At 41.6% G+C, this 19,996-nt stretch overlaps 1 protein-coding gene and 1 long non-coding RNA gene across 2 annotated transcripts; both read right to left on the bottom strand.

Annotated features, from left to right (window-relative positions):
• Positions 1–1,667: 1,667 nt before the first annotated feature.
• Positions 1,668–9,257, bottom strand: LOC143118224 (polymeric immunoglobulin receptor-like). Its single transcript, XM_076279329.1, has 3 exons — positions 9,159–9,257; positions 2,513–2,848; positions 1,668–2,050 (listed from the first exon to the last, which is right to left on the bottom strand). The coding sequence occupies exons 1-3, from the start codon at positions 9,196–9,198 to the stop codon at positions 1,668–1,670; spliced, it is 759 nt and encodes a 252-aa protein (XP_076135444.1). The 5' UTR covers positions 9,199–9,257.
• Positions 9,258–16,953: 7,696 nt separating this feature from the next.
• Positions 16,954–18,417, bottom strand: LOC143124716 (uncharacterized). The gene is made up of 3 exons (XR_012987078.1): positions 18,321–18,417; positions 17,755–17,801; positions 16,954–17,550 (listed from the first exon to the last, which is right to left on the bottom strand). It is a non-coding gene; the product is annotated as an uncharacterized LOC143124716 (long non-coding RNA).
• Positions 18,418–19,996: the final 1,579 nt, after the last annotated feature.

Genomic DNA, 19,996 nt, shown 5'->3' with positions numbered 1-19,996 from the left:
TTATAACATCATTAACATGTGCAAAGTTGAGTATTTGAACAACTAAAGTTATTATTTCTGACTCAGATATGATGGTTCTTAGACACAATTGTGAGTAATATATATATATATATATATATTTTTTTTTTTTTTAAATGTCAAAATTGAAATCACTGTTTGTCATTTGTTCCTAGAATCAGTACATCCAGCTCAGTGAAATGGATTCACGCATAATATCAGTGGTGTCAGGCAGAACGTGTTATGGGTAATTGAACAGTGCTATATGTGATGCAGTCTGTGGGGTTTCTGGGTAAGGTAACAGTGGAGTCACCACCAGGGTTGTTGGGCAATTGAAGAGTTGAGTATGTGGATTCACCAGATTGCATTTTGGGTAATTGAGCCAGAGAATATGTTGCATTATCAGAGTGCATATTGGGTAATTGAGCCATAGAATATGTTGCATTATCAGAGTGCATAGTGGGTAATCGAGCAGTGGAGTATGTTGCATCATCAGACTGCATTGTGCGTAAGTGAATAGTAGAGTACGTGTGGTTGTCAGAGAGGTTTGTGGGTAATTGAGCGTTGGCATAAACAGCGTTGTCTTCGGTTCCAGCCCTGTTGAGAGGGTGGGTGGGTTCCTGTATCTCCTCATACTCACAATCTCTGTGGCCGGACTGAGAGAGAGAGAGGAAAAGAGAGAGAGAAACAGAAACAAGCAAATAGACTTTTAAATGTATACTATGCAGGTCCTCCCCCCATACACAATGAAAATGCTTTTGTTGTCAAGGTGAAGCATTAACAACAGGCAAAAATATCTTTAAATACTACAAGGTAATGTTTCACGATTCAACACTGCATTTTTGTACCATGCAATCTATTTTAGCTTGTCTGGAAAATCAAAGCACTCAATAACTTCTTAATGTTGTTTTCTCTTACATCAGGGTTGTTGTGTTTTTCTAGGTTAGAATCTGTTACAAGACCTGTGAAAGAGAGAGAGAGAGAGAGAGAGAGAGAGAGAGATTAAGCACATACAAGTTCAATTTTATATTAAAAGTGACACAACTGGCTGGGGCACCTGCACCGTACGCTGGCACCATACGCTCCCACTCGCTTCCTGTCATTCTCCACTATCCTATTCGCAATAAAGGCATAAAAGCCCCCCAATATATCAATATATATATATATATAAGTGGTCTTCTCACAACGCACAACAACATAATGACAATACTTTCCCAAATCTCTTATTTTATATATCAACAGTGACATGGGCATTGACCCCCACCTTTTCTGTTGTTCCTTCTGCGTTGCCAACAAATGAAGAGTGTGACTCCAAACATCAGCGCCACCACGGCCAGAGATGCACAGACTGGGATGACACATATAATTACACACACACACACACACACACACACACACACACACACACACACACACTAAAAAGCACACTCTCACTAACACACATTAACATACAGTAAACACCATACTTACCAAGTGAAGTAACTTTTGAATCGTCTTTATGAGAACCTACAAAAAATATAAAATTATTCAAATTCCTTATATCTGACTTTAAGTTGCAGAAATATTTTAATGTAATAGCTTACTTTGCTGGTAACTAATTGAACATCACTCAAGATAATAAAATAATGTTGCAAACACTGTACGCATTTATCAATATAAAATCACACACTCTAAATACTACCATTCTTCACGTTGAGTATTACTTCAGTGAGGATGTCCACTGAGAGAGGAGAGTTCTGCTGAAAAGAGACGTGGACACCACACCAATATGTCCCAGCATCCTCTGTAGTGAGGTTGGTGATGTTCACCATGAGGAATCCTCCAGTGGTGTTGTCATAGAGATAGAACCTATTTTTACCTCTGGATTCTTTTCCAGGATTGAACCATTGATCTTTTTTCCCTGTTCTTACTCTATCCGTACATGCAACTGCTTCATTTTTACAAATGTATTTCATGTCATCTCTGTACTTCCCCAGGTCATAAGGGCACATAATAGAGATGTTTTCTCCTGTATATCCCTCATACACAGAAGGTTTCCTGGATTCTGTTTTACCTGTAAATTAAACAAAACACTATCAACTATGTATAAAATGTATATGAATTTCTCTCAAAAAAGAAAAACTCAAACTCTATATAAACTAAAAACAACAATAAAATAATGCAACTATTAACAACTCTTGAACAATGTTCAATCAAGCAAAACCTACAATCTTGCAACATAGAAGAAAGTGGAAAAAGTAATAAAATTGACTCCAGATCCTAATAATCATGTAAAAGTACCAAGGTATGGTGACCCTATACTATTTATACACATTTGAAGTAAATCAGACCAGTAGTTTATGTGACCAGAAAGACACACACGCACACACACACACACACACACACACACACATAAATGGACAGAGAGACAGACCTGATTACAATATTATCATCTGCTTATCAGGGGAGGGACATGTAAGACAACAACAACACAAACAACAATCACATAGAGTAAAACATCAATCCCTTTACTCACCCTCCGTTACGTCCAAATATACATCAGTGCCTTCAATCTGTCCACCATTCACTCCACTGCCACCAACTCCACACCAGTATTTGCCGCTGTCACTCTTGGTTAAGTTTCTGATGGATACTTTAAAGAAGCCTTTGGCAGGTTGGTCATACAGAAGGAATCGTCCTTTGCTTTGCCACCACTTTTCTGACACATTGCTCCTGATTTGCTCATCACAGGACAAGTTTTGTGCTTCCTTGCAGAAATATTTTTCTTCATTCACAGGTGCACTTGTGGAGTTACACTTGATAACGATGGATCGGCCTGCATACTCTGTCAAGTTTAATCCCCAACTCCCACCTGCCAAATGATGGCATAGAACATGTGTTTTTCCCTCTCATAAGTTAGTCATTACAGTTTTTTACAATTGTTTACACACGTTTTCAAAACTCTGTGTCTATTTTTCAAAACTCTACACACAAAACCCACAACTGCTCACACAAAATGCAAAATGCCTCAAATCTCCAGCAAAATGACACACAACATTAAAAATGTCAAAAACACATCTTTAAAGCAAACATTCGCCTCACATTACAAACAATTTTGTCATAATATGACATTTTGGATACATCATGTACACACTGTTGCTCAAAACCTAAAGCTCTTCTGTCTTATGCTTTCTATATGTATTTCCATACAAGAGTGAAAGTTATGGTATCAACAAAGATAAGTTGAAATACACAGTAAAAATGCAAGCAATATTGAAACCAAAAATAGTGATTTTTCCCAAATAATTTGCTGTTGCGAATACAGTATTTTACAGCAAACAAGAAAAAAAGCAAAAAAGAATACAGTGACCACCAGATGTACATGGAGTTTTGAAAAATCTGATTTGGTGTGTGTGTGTGTGTGTGTGTGTGTGTGGGGGGGGGTTCGTGTACAGTATGTATTCATAGGCCTATAGACCCTTTCAACTGCAGAAACAAACAGTTCTACAGTAAGCGTTCCTAATGTAACCTGATGCATTGTTTTTATGGTTGAATCTGTGTTGTATGTATCAATAAATTATCTTAACTTAACTCTTGTCTCTGGCCTAAGAGTGGACGAATCTGTGTTGCCTTGTGGGTACTATAGGGAATATAGTGTAACTGGTCCTAGGGTGTAACCCCCTAGGTGGCGTAGTCGACTCCAAATTTCCTTGCCACGTCACATTTGGCGTAGTCGGCAGGATTTCACTCCCTAAAGGCAGAGACTTGAGTTCTTTCATTTATAATTTTTTTGCTGATATATGGTTTGGTTTGCCGTAATCTTGTTTCTATTCTCACCCAGGTAACGTTGAAACTCTGCGGTGAGTCTTAGTTATTTGTGGCAGCAACAGAACAGCAGCCTCAGTTTCAGGGGCCACAGAACTTCTTTGGGGTAAGGCCTATTTTGTGTAAGTGGCATCGTTCGTCTATAATAGTACTGTTCTCCTAGTTAGCATGGAGGAAGAAATGCAACAGATGCAAGACTTAATTGCACAACTAAAAGCAGATAACGAGCGCCTTCGTCAAGAACGGCCTGCTCCTGATCCTGGCCCAGCACCCACGCCCGGGCCCGCACCTATGCCCCCTGCTGTCACTGAGCGGCTAGTAGTCATTCCTCGCGATCGAAAATGTCCCATGTTCAATGGGAAGACGGACATTGATGTCACGGAGTGGATAGAGGAGGTGCAGGCTTGCATGCGCGCTAGACATCTGTCGTCGGTTGATCAGGCCTTCTTTATTTTTGATCATCTAGAAGGAGAGGCGAAGGAAGAGATCAAGTATCGCTCTAGTGCAGAGCGAGTAGACCCTGTTAAGATCTTAGACATCCTAAAGGAGTTGTATGGCTGTAGTCAGTCCTATGTCACCCTTCAGCAAGCCTTTTTCTCTAGGCAGCAACAGGAAGGGGAGACATTGCAGGAGTTTTCCCTGGCCCTGTTGGCTTTGATGGAACAGGTCAAGCAGCGTGCCCCTAGTGGTGTGCCTAATGCTGATGTTCTCCTTCGAGACCAGTTCGTGGAGCATGTCTTGGACAGTGCTCTTCGTAGAGAACTGAAGCAGTTAATTCGTCGTCAGCCATTGGCTACTCTGCTGGACGTTCGTAGGAAAGCTATTAGATGGGAACAAGAGGGGTTTCCGGGTGGTGCTAGGGCACGTAGTTTCTCGCTCCCAGCGGCCTATGGCATCCAGTATGGTGTACAGGGTCACCCTCGCTCAGCCTCTCCAGTACCCCCACCTAGTGGCGAGTTGGGGGAGTTGAAAGAGCTATTGAAGCAACAGCAGGAGCAGCTTAATCAGCTCACTCAGACTGTGGCCTCCCTGCAGAACCCTCCCTTGCTTAGCAGGCCCCCACACCCAGGACCTTTGATATGTCGACGGTGCCAGCAGCCAGGCCATTTTGCTAGGGAACGTGATGGGGAACGAGTCCCCTCTCGCCCTCGAGCTAGTTCCACCTCTGGTCCGCCTTCCAACCTATTAAGAGCATCCCACTCCTCCCATCAGTCGGGAAACTGAAGCCCACTGAGCTGCCGAGTCACGGCTCAGTTGGGGTACCTACTGGCTCACAGGGTAGGGAGATATCTAGGCTTATGTCCTCTTGTCCAAGCATCAATGTCTTGATTGGGGGAGTCACTGTTTCTTGTCTCTTGGATACTGGATCCATGGTATCCACGGTAACTGAGGACTTCTTCTTACGGCAGTTTGAACCATGGGGTCAGGAGCGGCTTCTGTCATGTCACTGGCTTCAGCTTAAGGCTGCAAATGGCCTGGCTATCCCTTACATTGGCTACTTGGAGTTGGATGTGGTCCTGTGTGGCAAGGCAATGCCTCGCTGTGGTGTCCTGGTAGTGAAAGATCCTCCGGGAGGCCCACCTGCTGTCCCTGGGGTCCTCGGCATGAATGTGATTAGCCGGTGCTACCACGGACTTTTTGGTTACTGGGATCGTTTAGTAGAATACGAGGGGGTATTACATCGTCGGGTTTTCCGTTCAGATGGGGGTGAGGAAAACGTACAGATCCTTCTCCCAGCAGTCCTCAGACCAGACACTTTGAAATTGCTGCATCAGGACCATGGCCACCAAGGTGCTGAACGCACAGCTGAACTCGTACGCCGCCGCTGTTATTGGCCCGGTCTGTTCTCAGATGTCAAGCAGTGGTGTCGAGAATGTGATCGGTGCCAAGTTGCAAAAGACTCTGGACAGGTCCCCCACAGCTTTATGGGCCACCTGTTGGCATCTAGGCCTAATGAGATTGTGGCCATCGATTTCACTTTGTTGGAGCCGGCCCAGAATGGGGTAGAAAATGTGCTGGTTCTGACCGACGTGTTTAGTAAATACACCGTGGCTATCCCTACACAGGACCAGCGAGCTACAACGGTTGCTCGAGTGCTCCTGAATGAATGGTTTTACCGCTTTGGTGTTCCGAGCCGTATCCACTCTGATCAGGGTAGGTGCTTTGAAAGTAACCTGATCCAGCAGCTCTGCTCCCTGTATGGTGTGGTGAAGTCTCGCACTACCCCATATCACCCAGCCGGTAATGGGCAGTGCGAGCGCTTTAATAGGACCCTACATAACCTTTTACGCACCTTGCCAGTAACAAGGAAGCGAGATTGGACTTGCTGCCTCCCGCAGGTGGTTTATTGTTACAACACCACCCCTCACCAAACCACGGGAGAATCCCCTTTCTACCTAATGTTTGGCCGGGAACCCACACTCCCTATAGATTTTCTCTTGGGAAGGGTCCAGGACCCAGTGCCAGGAACGGTGCAGGACTGGGTGGTGGAGCACCAGAGACGGCTTCGGTTGGCTTTTAACGGGGCACAAGAGCACTTGCTAGCCGCGGCTAATCGTCGCAAAGACCGGTATGACCAAAGGGTTCGTGAGGCACCTCTACAGGTGGGCCAGTTAGTCTACCTTCGGAACCACAGTGCTAGAGGTCGACATAAGATCCAGGACCTTTAGAGTACGGTAATTTATCAGGTGCTAAAAGCACCTTTGGGGCAGGGAATGGTGTACACGATTGCCCCGGTCAATGACTTGCAGAAGGCAAGGAATGTTCACCGTGATATGTTAAAGGCCCAAGTCACCCCCACCGTTGCGGCCCAGCCGCCGCTGGCTCCACCCCCGACAGCCTCACCCTTACCCGCTAGCGATCCTCCCAGGGAAGAGGACCTATGGCTGATAGTTTCACATGCCACGCCAGTCCCTTTGGGTGAACCAAGTTCTGCGGTTCATGCTTGACTCGCATGCTTTTCTAACTGTTGGCCTATTGGTATCTTTGAGGTGTGTGTGTGTGTGTGTGTGTGTGTGTGTGTGTGTGTGTGTGATTGTGATTGTGTGTTTGTGTATGCATACTGTAACCTAAATTACTGTGACCAGGGCAGCTTCACTGTCAGGATCAACCTCTGGGCCCTGGTGGACAGCCTGACTGCCTCCCCTGCCCCTGCCTGAGATAAGTAGCCTTGTTAGCCTAGTTTGATAAATAGGCTATTGGTGAATGAATGATCGCCATATAATTACTGTCAAGCCTTTTACCAACTCTTGTGTCTCTGTTCCTCCTCTCTCTCTCTCGCTCTCCCTCTTCCGGACAGGTGTGGTGGGTTTCCCACAGGCGGCAGGCCAACCTTCAGGTGGCGGAGTTCCCCCTTCACTTTTCTCTGCTGTGTACAACGGGTGCCTATTCTGAATTGCAGTGTAATTGCAGTGTCATTATCCTTCACGTGTGGTGCGTGTCTTCTGGGTCCCTCCTTTTTCCCCTTTTTGGAAATCCTGCTCGCTGTGGTAAGCCCCCTGCCCTGCTCCACTCCCTTTGATTACGGGTCACAGGTTAAGCTACGGCGTAACAGTGTGGTTGCCATCATTAACCATCCAGTAGATCTGACCCAGGCGTCTCCTGTAACCTGATGCATTGTTTTTATGGTTGAATCTGTGTTGTATGTATCAATAAATTATGTTAACTTAACTCTTGTCTCTGGCCTAAGAGTGGATGAATCTGTGTTGCCTTGTGGGTACTATATTTGCAGATTTGGTGTGGGGTTATGATGTTTGGAAGACATGTTTAGAAAATTGTGTGACAAGAAAAGATTTAGTGTGTAAGCAGTTGAAAAAAACTGTAAATCAAGTAAACTATCCTTAAATTGCTGAAGTTTTGCTACACTGTGAAGTTAGTTAGTTAACCTTAGAAAATCTTTCTGGGATCATAGAAGAGATAAGTATCTTGCAATGTTAATTTCTATGAGTATTGAAATGCACCATAGTCTATCGTTTATTTCTTTGCATTGTGCAGGCTACATCCACAGATACATTAGCTTATATGAACAGAATATAGAAACAGGAAAATGTCTCAGGATCCATTGCTTATTGTGACTACAAGATTCTATTTTGAGGTAGCCTAATTAACAGTCAATGACACGGTAACTGCAGTGAGAAACTACATTTCTCAGTAGCTTGGTGGTAGCTAAGTTATTTTCTGAAGCAGATAACTTTTCAATAGCTTAGCTGTTTTTTTTAACGATGTAGCTTTTACAGAAGTTACATTTTCCAGAGCATATGTGGAGCTCACAGTAGAGCTTCCTTCTAGCCGCCCATACATGAATCATTTAGGCTAAATTCTGTATAAAATTGAACAACAAACTAATTTTCCATGCCAGAGATGAAGCAACGGAATTGTGCTTGTAAAGATGTTGGTGGTTATCTTCTGTGTGGTTTTATTGAGCAATGTCTGTATAATAGGCTGTCACATGGTGAAGATAAACTGACTGGGTAATTGTATTTTTAAATGGAGCACCAACATGTCAGCCAAGTGGAATGAAACTGTGATGATCAAGAGGTGAAGTGTTTACAGGTGAAAATCCACCCAACAATGAAGATGCAAACATGCAAGCACGCACTTCGCACATTGTTAATTTGTGTATGCCTTTGCTATAGCACTTCCAATATAGTTAGAGTTAGACTTCAGAGCTTGAGTTAAAGCAAAAAGTTAGCTTGCCATTCATCCTGCAAACCTAAGAAATGCCCAAATCTAATTTTTTATACACACTCTCTCAGTAGGCCCTACCTGCCTTTCACTATTGCGTGGAGCCTTTTTTTCTGTAGCTGTTACTGAGTTAAGTTGGCTAGGTCATTCAAATAGACTTTGCATGAAGCTGGTTCACTTTATTGGTTTATGTTCATTTTTTGTAAAATACAAAGTAGCTTCTGATGTAGTGAAGTACTTTTGTGAAATGGATATGACTTGACTTAGCTTGCTACATTTTGTATTGAGGAAGCTTTTGTGTAGCTAAGCTTCATTTAATACAGTAACTGGTAACTTAGCTCACTACAATTTCTAAGTAGCTTGCCCATCACTGGGTAACTGTCTGGGTTGAAAGATTAATAAGAAGGTAGCTTTAATCACAGCAGATCCACATTATTATCACACACAGACACATGCATCTTACTGTAGTACTGCATTACTTCTGGATCACATTTCTTCTCTATAGCTATATGCTGTAGAACGTAATACTGTTGAACACTAAAGTGTAGTAGCAGTACCTGAGAGTAGGCAGGCGAGGAAAACACTCTAAACGGATAAATGCCTGAAGTTTATATTTCAGCAGAACACAATTTGAGACCACAAGTCAAACACAATAGCAGGTGTAGTAGCAATACCTGAGAGCAGGCAGGTGAGGAGAACAAAAACAATCTTCATTCCGTCCACTGAGTTAAGACACTGGTCCACCAGGCAGAGAGAAGTCAAAGACTGCCAAACCTGCCAATGATCTACTGGTGTGTGCCAAGAGTTATTATCTGTCTTTTTGGTTTTGTAATTTCCTCTGTGTGCGTGAGAAACTACTCAAGACATGTAGGCGGCAGAAAACGTGTAAAGGCAGTAGGATAGTCAGTTAAAAGTTGAAATAGAATGGTATTATCAAGACGGCAACATACTTTATCTATATTCTAGTTTAATGTGATGTTCAGATATTTGGACACTGTGGATTTATGGAAGTCTCTCTAACCAATAGCACTGGACCTTTGCACTTAACTTGGTCTCTTCTTTTGGTGTCCATAACCCAAAATACTGAAGAAAACTCCCCAAAACCACAGCTTCCCTCTTCTCTCATGCGTCACCACTCACTGAAAGCATAAAGAGAGATGGTTAAAGATAAAAGGAGAGTAAAAGCAGAGATCTTCAACCCTCCTCCCATGTTCCAAGTCAAGTCATGTCCTGTTACGTAAATCATTCTGTCGCTGCGTGAGTCTAACATAGATGTCAGTCACAGCTGCATCGCATGAGTTGTGCAAGCCCAGCACATATTATATTTGTATATTTCAAATGAATAACAAAAAAACAATGATTTGTTGGTTTTTAGTTAAAATTGCCCAATATGGACACCGTCTTCCTGTTGCCTGAAATATAACATTATGATGTTTGCCGTAACGGTTTGTGTTTGAGCATGCCTGACTCATGTGGTAGTAACACACGCAAATGCTAAAAGAAAAGAAATGAAATAAAATAAAATAAAATATGATAATGATATTGATTGGCTGATTAGATGAAATACCAGATGAAAGTGAGATCATGCCATATTATAGCATAAAGGGTGTGGATTTGAAAAACGGCTCAAATTTAATCAAACTGCAAACATCACTATTTCACCATCTTTTGTGGATGGGGAAGAAAACCAAATTGGAATGGAAATTTTGGCTTACGCAATATTGTATTGAAGACACACACACACACACACACAGAGACAAATGGGTCAGCCACATCCTCTGTAAGTGTGACAACGTCACAGATCCAGAGAAACACGCGTGAGCTAGCTGAAGTGGGCAGATCGAGGTGGTGTGTGTGTGTGTGTGCGTGTGTGTGTGTGTGTGTGTGTGTGTGTGTGTGTGTGTGTGTATATGTGTGTGTGTGTGTGTGTGTGTGTGTGTGTGTGTGTGTGTGTGTGTGTGTGTGTGTGCGTGTGTGTGTGTGTGTGTGTGTGTGTATATGTGTGTGTGTGTGTGTGTGTGTGTGTGTGTGTGTGCATGGATGGGCACAAATACATAAAAAATGTATTTCTAAATAAAATACCAAATACCCACCTTAACATTTTTTTTAAAAACAATACTGTATTTTTGTATTTTCAAAATACTACAAAATACTTCCTTCTATAAGCCGATTTCGTCTATCCCTTCACTTGTACACTACCTGGAAAAAACATCTGAAAGCAAGAGACTCCTTCCATTATCAGTCAATCAGTCAACAGATTAGATATGCTGACCCCAAACCTCTGCCCTGAGAAATGTTCGGTAACTCATGGAACCCTTCCTTAAAGGAATTATCCGGAGTAAAATGCACTTTAGATCGTTTCCGGATGATTGGGGGTACATACGTTGAGTTGACATCAAAATTATGTCATTCGGATGTGTTTTGAGAAAGTTCGATTGTACCGTTTTCAGTCACAACTCATAGCCTGGAAGTGAGCGGGGCATTTCAATTGCGCCGCTACAAAACGCTATTTTTGTACCTCTTCTACAGTTCCAAACAACATAACACTTACGTGGTAGTGAGTAGAGGGTCCCTAAAGCCAAACCGAAGTATCCCGAGGTCTTTATGTGGTCGAATAGAGAGTCCAGAATGAATTTCATCAAGCCAGTACCTTTACAGATGTTGCCATCTTTGCCGCCACCTTGAGGGGAAAGTCTGTAGGAGTTGTATGACAAACAATGATATATTCATATGATGGTCAATCCAGTTAACTTCTTTATACAGTAAGTTCTACAAATGCTGATAAACAAAATTATACACATCTTTAATTCAAATTACAAAGCATATTTTTACATTTCATTAACTATAGATATAAATCTAACCTACAATACAACATTAGACTCATGCATGAATCCTATAAGGCTGTGTTCACATTTTTACATCTTCTTTTAAGCTGCCAGCATCTATTTTACAAAGTGTTTTTTTATGCAGCTCAGGACTTTTTTAAGATGGAAAAAGTTCAACGTCTGAGGAAAAAAAAATAAAGTGCTGTTTTGACAGCTGCCCAATGTCAAGCTGAGTAGTGAGACGCTGTTACTTCATTCAAAATATCTCTGTATTCTACCCATCATCATAACTCTCTCTGTATTCTACCCATCATATTTTATAATCATCATAATATTTTTTAGTCATCATATTTTGTATTATGGAGAACTGTTGGGCGGCAGTAGAGGCACTGGACTAGTATGCAGTAGAGGCACTGGACTAGTATGCAGTAGAGGCACTGGACTAGTACGCAGTATAGGCACTGGACTAGTATGCAGGAGCCAGACAAGTTGTGGGTTCAAGTCCTGACTGCCACCATTCTGCCCTTGAGTAAGACACCTCACCCCAAATTGCTCTGGTGAAACTGGCCCTTAATGGTAATAACTACCTTCTTTATGAAGATGACATTTTGTCACTGTGTTCGTTGTCATTAGATAGAGTCCTCAGAGAGACAACATGTTTTTAATCATCAGCAGAGAGGTTGAAAAGGAAGAGGAATAATGGGAATAAACTGAAATATTTTGTGCAAAGTTTTTTTCATTTAATTGTTTAGGACATTTGTTTAGTTCACTTTTAAAACACTGGCCTATACACATTACAGGAATTGAAATACATCTAAGTATGGGAGGGGCCATTCACAATTGCCCAATCACAGGAGGGCTCCTCTTTATTGACTATGACGTCTCTGAGGATGGAATCTTCTGGAAAGTGCCAGAGGCATAGCCAGGGTCTTCAGAGGGATCTGCAGGTAACTGCACTGTTGAGTATGAAGGGTCACCACCAGGGCTTGTGGGTAATTAGACAGTCGAGTAGGTCGGGTCACTGGAGGGGTTTGTGGGTAGTTGAGCCAGGGCGTAGACAGTGTTGGGTCCAGATGCTGAGATGCTGGTGTCCTGAATCTCTTCATACACCCCATCTGTAGGAGCTCTCTGTGACAATGAAGGATGAGGACATAACAATATCATCAATATTAATGGTGTATTGATATGAACAGTCTAAATTACAGTATATTTAATGCGTTTGTCACACACGTAAGCTTTGTGACAGATCCATAGTCATAGATCCTTTTTTTTTGCAAGATGGACACATTTTACCTCAGACACTCAGGTTTACATACCGCTCTGTCGTTGTCTTGAACAGTGCCGCTATGGTTGAAGGACGGCTCAAATCAAACACACACACACACACACACACACACACACACACACACATGCACACACACTATGCACACAAACAGAAGGAAAGAGACAGAGACAAATACTGAAACAAGCGAAATGAACAACAACATCAACAAAAGATTAAACGGCCTTTATGGAGGAAAAATATACAAGTGGGCAAAATAGAGAAAAGGAAATGTGATCGGCTCCTACACACAGTTACGTTCCGTCAAAGCATGGCAGTGGGTGTTCCCGACAACTCACCGAGCCGTAACTCACTCGATGAACCAAACACTCATCCTCTACAAACACAGCGGCACTACAATGATCCAAACTACGGTCTACGCAAATGGAGTACAATAAAATAAACCGCAGAGAAGCAGCCATGGACACAGGACATCAGTGTGGTGTTGTTGAAATAAAGAATAAAGAATAAAGAATAAATTGTTGAATAAAGAATGCTCTCTGACTCATTAACATAATTTTACAGATTTGTTGTTGTGGACTTGCCTAAGTGAGATACACTAACTTCCTGTTTTCAGAGGATAGAGAAAGACAGGACACAGAGCATGAACCCAAGAGATGGATGATAAATGTGATAAAGAGAAAGACAGTGAATTATAGAAGGAGAGAGGAGAAAGAGAGAAGACAAGATGAGAAAGAGAGAAATATTTCCCCACCTCTACCCCTTCTCTTCCTGCACGTGACACAAATGAAAAACACAATTCCAAGCCCCAACACCACTATTTTCATAGATACGGGGAGAACCACAGGAGAACCTAAGAGAACGTATACTGTAGGGTCACAAAAGTTATCACAGAAGAACCTCATCAGTGCCACAGAGGAAGATTGATGAAATGATGATTAATTAAGATATAACTGCACAAGAATACACTGGAACCACAGTCAAACAAACAAAAAGAACATGTTACATACTCAAAGATAGTCAAAATATTCAACTGAACAGAGAAAAAAATATTATGCAGTTTAATGTAAGGGTGTTAAGAGTCCCAAACTTCACCCCATAGCCTTCCCAAAAGAGAGAGGCCATTTTGGTAAAACAAAAAAAGAAATAACCCAGATACTGGTGACGAAACACCTCTGATATACCCTATGCAGTGTTTGACTATGACAAATGTGTTGTCAGTGTTTGACTTTGTAAAAATGCTGAATGCTAGAATTGAGAAAGCATTATCTTGCTAAAATATATGATGGGCTGATATCATATTATGGAGGTGGTAGTATCTACATAACACTGTCATGAACGTGTCATAAACATTATAAACACCGTTTAACTATAACTATAAACACGTATACATTATACAAACGTTTATGACCTCACGCTTCTGTCACTCGCTTCTGTCACGTGTCGGTTTTTGTCATGGCAAGTTAGGGTTAGTGTTAGGGTTATGACAGTGTCAAGTCACTCTTATGTAGAAACCTAAAGTAAAGTGTTACCAAACACTCTTCTCTCTGAAGTTAATTTCATCAGCTTTGAATCAATTAAATGAATTCAATACATTCCCGTGACTTCACCCCATATCAATCACTGACAGTGATAATAGGAGCAATCCTCATCTAATTCCCTAATAATTTCCTCCATGGATACTTTCCCCCAATGAAAAAAAAAACCCCAACAGAACTGAGCTCTGTGAAATGAAGTACTGAATCATACATACCAGTGTGCACATCCAGCTGTATTGTCTTGAACTGGTCAACACTCACGTTAGAGTTGGCAGAGAACGGTTCATCCACAACACACCAGTATGTCCCATAATCCTCTTCGGTGAGCTTGGTAATGTTGATCATGAAGAACCCTCCAGTGGTGTCGTCATAGAGAGAGAACCTGTCTCTGCTCTCCCATTGGTCCTTTCTGTCTGTTCTGATTCTATCCTCACACTCTACAGCTGTGTTCTTACACAGGTACTTGCTCTTGTGTTTATCAGTATCTTCATACTTGCATTTGATGGTGATGTCATGTCCAACATACCCTGACACTTTATAGACTTCCTCTTTTCCTGGTATGGTAAAAAGGAGTGAATGAGTCAGAGGTCTAAAAGTGTTTAGTGTGTCTAATTAACAGGCAACTTGACACAATATGCATATTCAAAAGTAAAAGAAAAGCATTCACCTTCTTTCATTTTCACACTGAATGCTGTGCATTCATCTATGTCGATGGGTAGGCTCACTCCACACCAGTACTTCCCCTCATCGCTCTGTTTCAGCTCTCTCATGATCACCTTTAGGAATCCGCCGTCCGTATTGTCATACAGAGAGAATCTGCCTTTACTCTGCCACCCTTTATTGCCCTCTGTTGATATCTGAGTATCACAGAGATATTTACCCCCAATGGCATCATCTTTGCAAAAGTATTTGTTTTGGTCTCTGTGTTTCTTGTCATATTTACACTTGATGATGATGGAACTTCCTGCATATCCTTCCACAGCAAAACCCCAACAACCACCTGCCAAGAAACAACTATGAGACCGACATCCACGTGCCATCAACTTTGAGAAACACACTACGGTGTGAGTTTGACAGCATATTTTGCCGACAGTGCATGTGCTCTGTGGCCAGAGTGAAGTCATGCACAAAGTGGGCAGAGTCAGGCCGAAGTGAATTAATTAAAGATAGATAGAATTGAACACTAGTTGTGTGTGTTTGGCTTATTCAATTTTACTTCACCTGAGACATCTTGACCATTTCTCATTAAGAGTTAAACATATTTGTCAGAAATGGTTACTCTTATAGTGTTGCATGTAATGGCATGACGGACGACTTCCAATGTGTCACTCTGCTAACATATTTAGTCAGAGTCCAGCAACTTATTATTAATGACTTGTGTAAGTCCCAATATAGAGTCTGTGTTAAATTAAAAGTCTAACCAATACCCAGGGACAGGCCAAAGAGCAGAAGAGTCGACTCCATCTTCATCGTCTGGAACGTAGACATTGAGTTCCTGTAAGTGCAGGTTGATTTTCTGTTGATTTTAGCTTCTTTATTTTACATGGTGCTTGTTCCAGTGTATCTACATAATGAAGTACTTTGTAACAACCTGTAACAATATGTAATATCATAGTTCTGTAGAAGAGGAAATGAGTGCCTCCGTCTCTGTTTACAAGAAAGAGAATGGAAGTCATCCCCGGATGTATTATATTTATATGAGATGAGGTGATGAGCTATACCGTAAGGCCCCTACCACCCACCTGACAATATTAAATTAAAGATGAACTGAACTGAAAGAATCAACATTGATGATGTGTTGGTTATGACAATTAAAAATAAATTACACACACACACTACACTACACTAATCAGACACACGCTTAATTATTTCATTTGGAATGGCCAATACTTGAAGTTTGACTGTGTGGTTTGAGTTACAAATGTTTTAGAGATGGCAAGAGGCATTTTTTTTGTCGTTCCTCTTTGACTGAGACAGAGAGATAGAGAGATAGAGAGAGAGAAATTCCACCCCTTCACCATAAACGTATAGAGTGACGCGATTCTGACCTCTTACAACACACTAAACAGACTGGCATATCAGAGTTGCAGTAAAGCTGTATTTGAAATATGACACATTTTTAATTGGAATAATACATTTTGAATACATAAAAAGTGACCAGTAACACCATATTAATCCATTCAGTGTGTTACAATTGTCAGATTTCAAATGACTCCACAGCGTAACTCTATGGGGCGAATATGCTATGTTGTAATAAATCACTTATTTTCACCATTAACTGGCATATACATGTTATTTTCCTCATTTGTCAATATGTAAAAGGCTCTGTCAATGGGGATCTGATGAATGTTGGTATCTAACATGGCGTCCATGAATGACGTGACCACCTCAGAACCAATAGCATAACAGGATAGCTTAGACCATTCAATTTCTTAGTTGGCCAAACTCTCTCTGTATACGGCTCTGGCTCCAGTATAAGTATATACACTCCCGTGAAGGAAATTTGGTCTCTGCATTTATCCCAATCTGTGAATTAGTGAATCAGCACACAGTGTACACACAGTGAGGTGAAGCACACACTAATCCCGGCAGTGAGCTGCCTGCAACAACAGTGGCGCTCGGGGAGCAGTGAGGGGTTACAGTAGGTGCCTTGGTCAAGGGCACTTCAGCCGTGCCTACTGGTAGGGGTTCAAACCGGCAACCCTCCGGTTAGAAGTCCGAAACCCTAACCAGTAGGCCACATCTAATCTATTATTTATGTTTTTACTCATTTACTCACTGAAGAACAGCTACAACACACATTCCTATAAGGCATTAGAAACTTTTAATGAAGTTAGCACAAGACACAACTGTTGACACAACTCAACTTCATCTCAATTGTACACATCATGTCTTAACATACATCACAGGAGAATCCCAGTCCCAAAAGGCAGTGCCATCCCACCACATGTTCTGCTCACAGTGGCATCCTCCTCTCATTATTGAGGATCAGTGGCATCCTCCTCTCATTATTGAGGATGGCTGTTTGTTTCACTGTCCTAAGAGTGACTGCAGTTTTCAGAGGGGTTTGTGAGGGGAAAATAGTTGCAATAAGCTGGAACATTTAGCAGGAAGTTCTTATTTATTATATGTACGTATGGGCGACACAGCTCACAGTCACATAATCACAGGAGAGTTCATGGTCACTTGGGGATGGATTCTTCTGGAATGTAACAGAGGCAAAGCCAGGGTCTTCAGAGGGATCTGCAGGTAACTACACTGTTGAGTATGTAGGGTCACCTCCAGGGCTTGTGGGTAATTGGACAGTCGAGTAGGTTGGGTCACTGGAGGGGTTTGTGGGTAGTTGAGCCAGGGCGTAGACAGTATTGGGTCCAGATGTTGAGAAGCTGGTGTCCTGAATCTCTTCATACACATGAGCTGTCTGATAAAAGGAGTTAGTGTTATAGGATGTGAGAGTGTTCACAAACATAATTACCTCTGTATTTCGCAAAATATTACTTGCTATTACAAGCTATACAGGGAAAATATCATCAATGTTAAAAATCCATTGATATGAACAGGGTAATTACTGTGCGTGATGGGTTGTTGTTGGTGTATGTAATCAATGACTATTAATTTTACTTACTGCTATAATGCGGCCTTGAGCAGTGTCCATATGATTTGAGGACAGGTCTAATCTCACAAACACACACACACACACACGCACGCACAAAGAGAGAGAGAAGAGAGAGAGAGATCAAACATTCAAATATTGCTTTTACACAAAATAATATTGAGAGATTAAGCCTTGTGCTATATTGTGCTATACGGCTATCTATGTAGTATCAATGTGGTCTAACACATACAAAATAAAAGAAAATTATGTACTTAGTACATTGTATGAATGTCTATATTAATTGTTACAATGTCCTTCATGAGAGGTAGCAAACTCATACAAAGGAAGAGTCACTTCAGCTAAGGGTGAGGTTCAGATCTAGCTGTATAGAATGTATGCAAAGCTGTAGCTTTACTATAATTAAAAAAAAAATCACTCAGTGAAGCCACATGAGCGTTTTGTTGTGGACTTGCTTATGAGGTATGTAGATCAGAAAGAGAGAGGAAGAGCACAAGAGAGCAACTGAGATAAAGAAAATGAGAGAGAGAGAGAGAGAGAGAGAGAGAGAGAGAGAGAGAGAAGGAATATTTTCTCACCTCTGCCCCTGCTCTGCCTGTACTTTGCCCAAAAGAAGAGAGCGATTCCACACAGCGCCACCACCACCAGGGTCAGGAAGACAGAGAGAACCACAGAAGAACCTGCAGAAGAACATCACACAGTGAGAGCAGAACAGCAGAAGGTACCGCAGGTGATAAATGCATCTTAAACACAGAGTCAAAGGATCAAAGAACTCCTCATGAATTGGAATCCAAAGTGAACCACATGGGGAAGAAAAAGAACCAACCATAATGGACTTCACACCCGTTCAAATAGACAAAGTTAATACACTTTTTTTACTATCTAGAACGTGTATTAACTTTGTCTAGTTGAACAGCGTGTCGTCCATCATCCCTTACATACAGTATGGTGCATACAATGTATTTAGAATCTTGGGGGGAGGTGGGGTAGGGGGAGCAGTGGAAGTGTTACCGTCTGTGTCTTCATCTTTGTCTTCATCTTCGTCTTCGTCTTCTTCTTCTTCTTCTCCTTCTCCTTCTCCGTGCACTCCTAGAGTGTCATTTGATAAATGTGAACCTTTTTATGCCAAAATTTAACACACTCAAGAATGTGTTTTTTTAATCTCAGTAGTGTATATTAATAAGCATGCCCTGGTCATCAGTTGCTAATTCTTACAGAACATTCCTGTTGAACTCTAAACGGATAAATGCCTGAAGTTTATATTTCAGAAGAACACAATTTGAGACCACAAGTCAAACACAATAGCAGGTGTAGTAGCAATACCTGAGAGCAGGCAGGTGAGGAGAACAAAAACAATCTTCATTCCGTCCAAAGACACTGGTCCACCAGGCAGAGAGAAGTCAAAGACTGCCAAACACGGTAGTGCTGCCAATGATCTAATATTACTGGTGTGTGCACAGCGTCATTATCTGTCTCTGTCTTTGTCATTTCCTCTGTGTGGGTGAGAAACAACTTCAGACATGTAGGATGCGGAAACGTGTAAAGGCAGTAGGATTTTGGAATAACTTCAATTAAAAGACAAAATAGAATGGTACAGTATGAATGGCAACATACTTTATAGTCTAGTTTAATGTGATGGTAAGATAGTTGGACACTAAGGATTTTTGAAAGTGTCTCTAACCAGTAGCACTTTTAACACCCGGTCCTCTGCATCAGTGAAATACATTTCCCCTAAAATATCCATGTTGGCTCAACAGTGAATGCACCCTAATCAGGTTTTAGAGGGTCATTCATTAGATGATTCCTTCTTTTAATGTCCATTTTGCCATGATGCAAAATACTGAAGAAAACTCACCAAAACCACAGCTTCCCTCTTCTCTGATGTGTCACCACTCACTGAAAGCATAAACAGAGATGGTTAAAAATAGAAGGAGAGTAAAAACAGACAGCTTCAACCCTCCTCCCATGTTCCTAGTTAAGCCATGCCCTGTTAAAGCATTCTGTCGCTGCATGAGTCTAACGTAGATATGAGTCACAGATGCATCGCATGAGTTGTGCAAGCCCAGCACACTACTGTACATTCAACTGAATAACAAAACAAACGATTTGTTGCCTTTCAATAAAATGTGCCCAATATGGACGATTGTGACGTTTGACGTAACTGTTTATGTTTGAGCATGCCCGACTCACATCTACATCCAGCTCACATCAGGCAGTGATACACACAAATGCTAAAAAAAACACTTGGTGTTTG

The sequence above is a fragment of the Alosa pseudoharengus genome, unplaced genomic scaffold, assembly GCF_046254945.1.
Source record: "Alosa pseudoharengus isolate Yale_2024_CS ecotype anadromous, Long Island Sound unplaced genomic scaffold, YU_APseudo_1.1 YU_APseudo_1.1_scf_1, whole genome shotgun sequence".
Lineage (NCBI taxonomy): Eukaryota > Metazoa > Chordata > Actinopteri > Clupeiformes > Clupeidae > Alosa > Alosa pseudoharengus.
This window is presented reverse-complemented; position numbering and strand designations above follow the sequence as displayed.

What these genes read in the sequence shown, in the direction of transcription:
- LOC143118224 (XM_076279329.1), bottom strand. Translation starts at nt 9,198, where the DNA reads ATGAAGATTGTTTTTGTTCTCCTCACCTGCCTGCTCTCAG. An exon ending in CCTCACCTGCCTGCTCTCAG is followed by an intron (nt 2,849 to 9,158) that starts GTATTGCTACTA and finishes ATCATTTGGCAG; the next exon opens with GTGGGAGTTGGGGATTAAAC. An exon ending in ATATTTGGACGTAACGGAGG is followed by an intron (nt 2,051 to 2,512) that starts GTGAGTAAAGGG and finishes TTTAATTTACAG; the next exon opens with GTAAAACAGAATCCAGGAAA.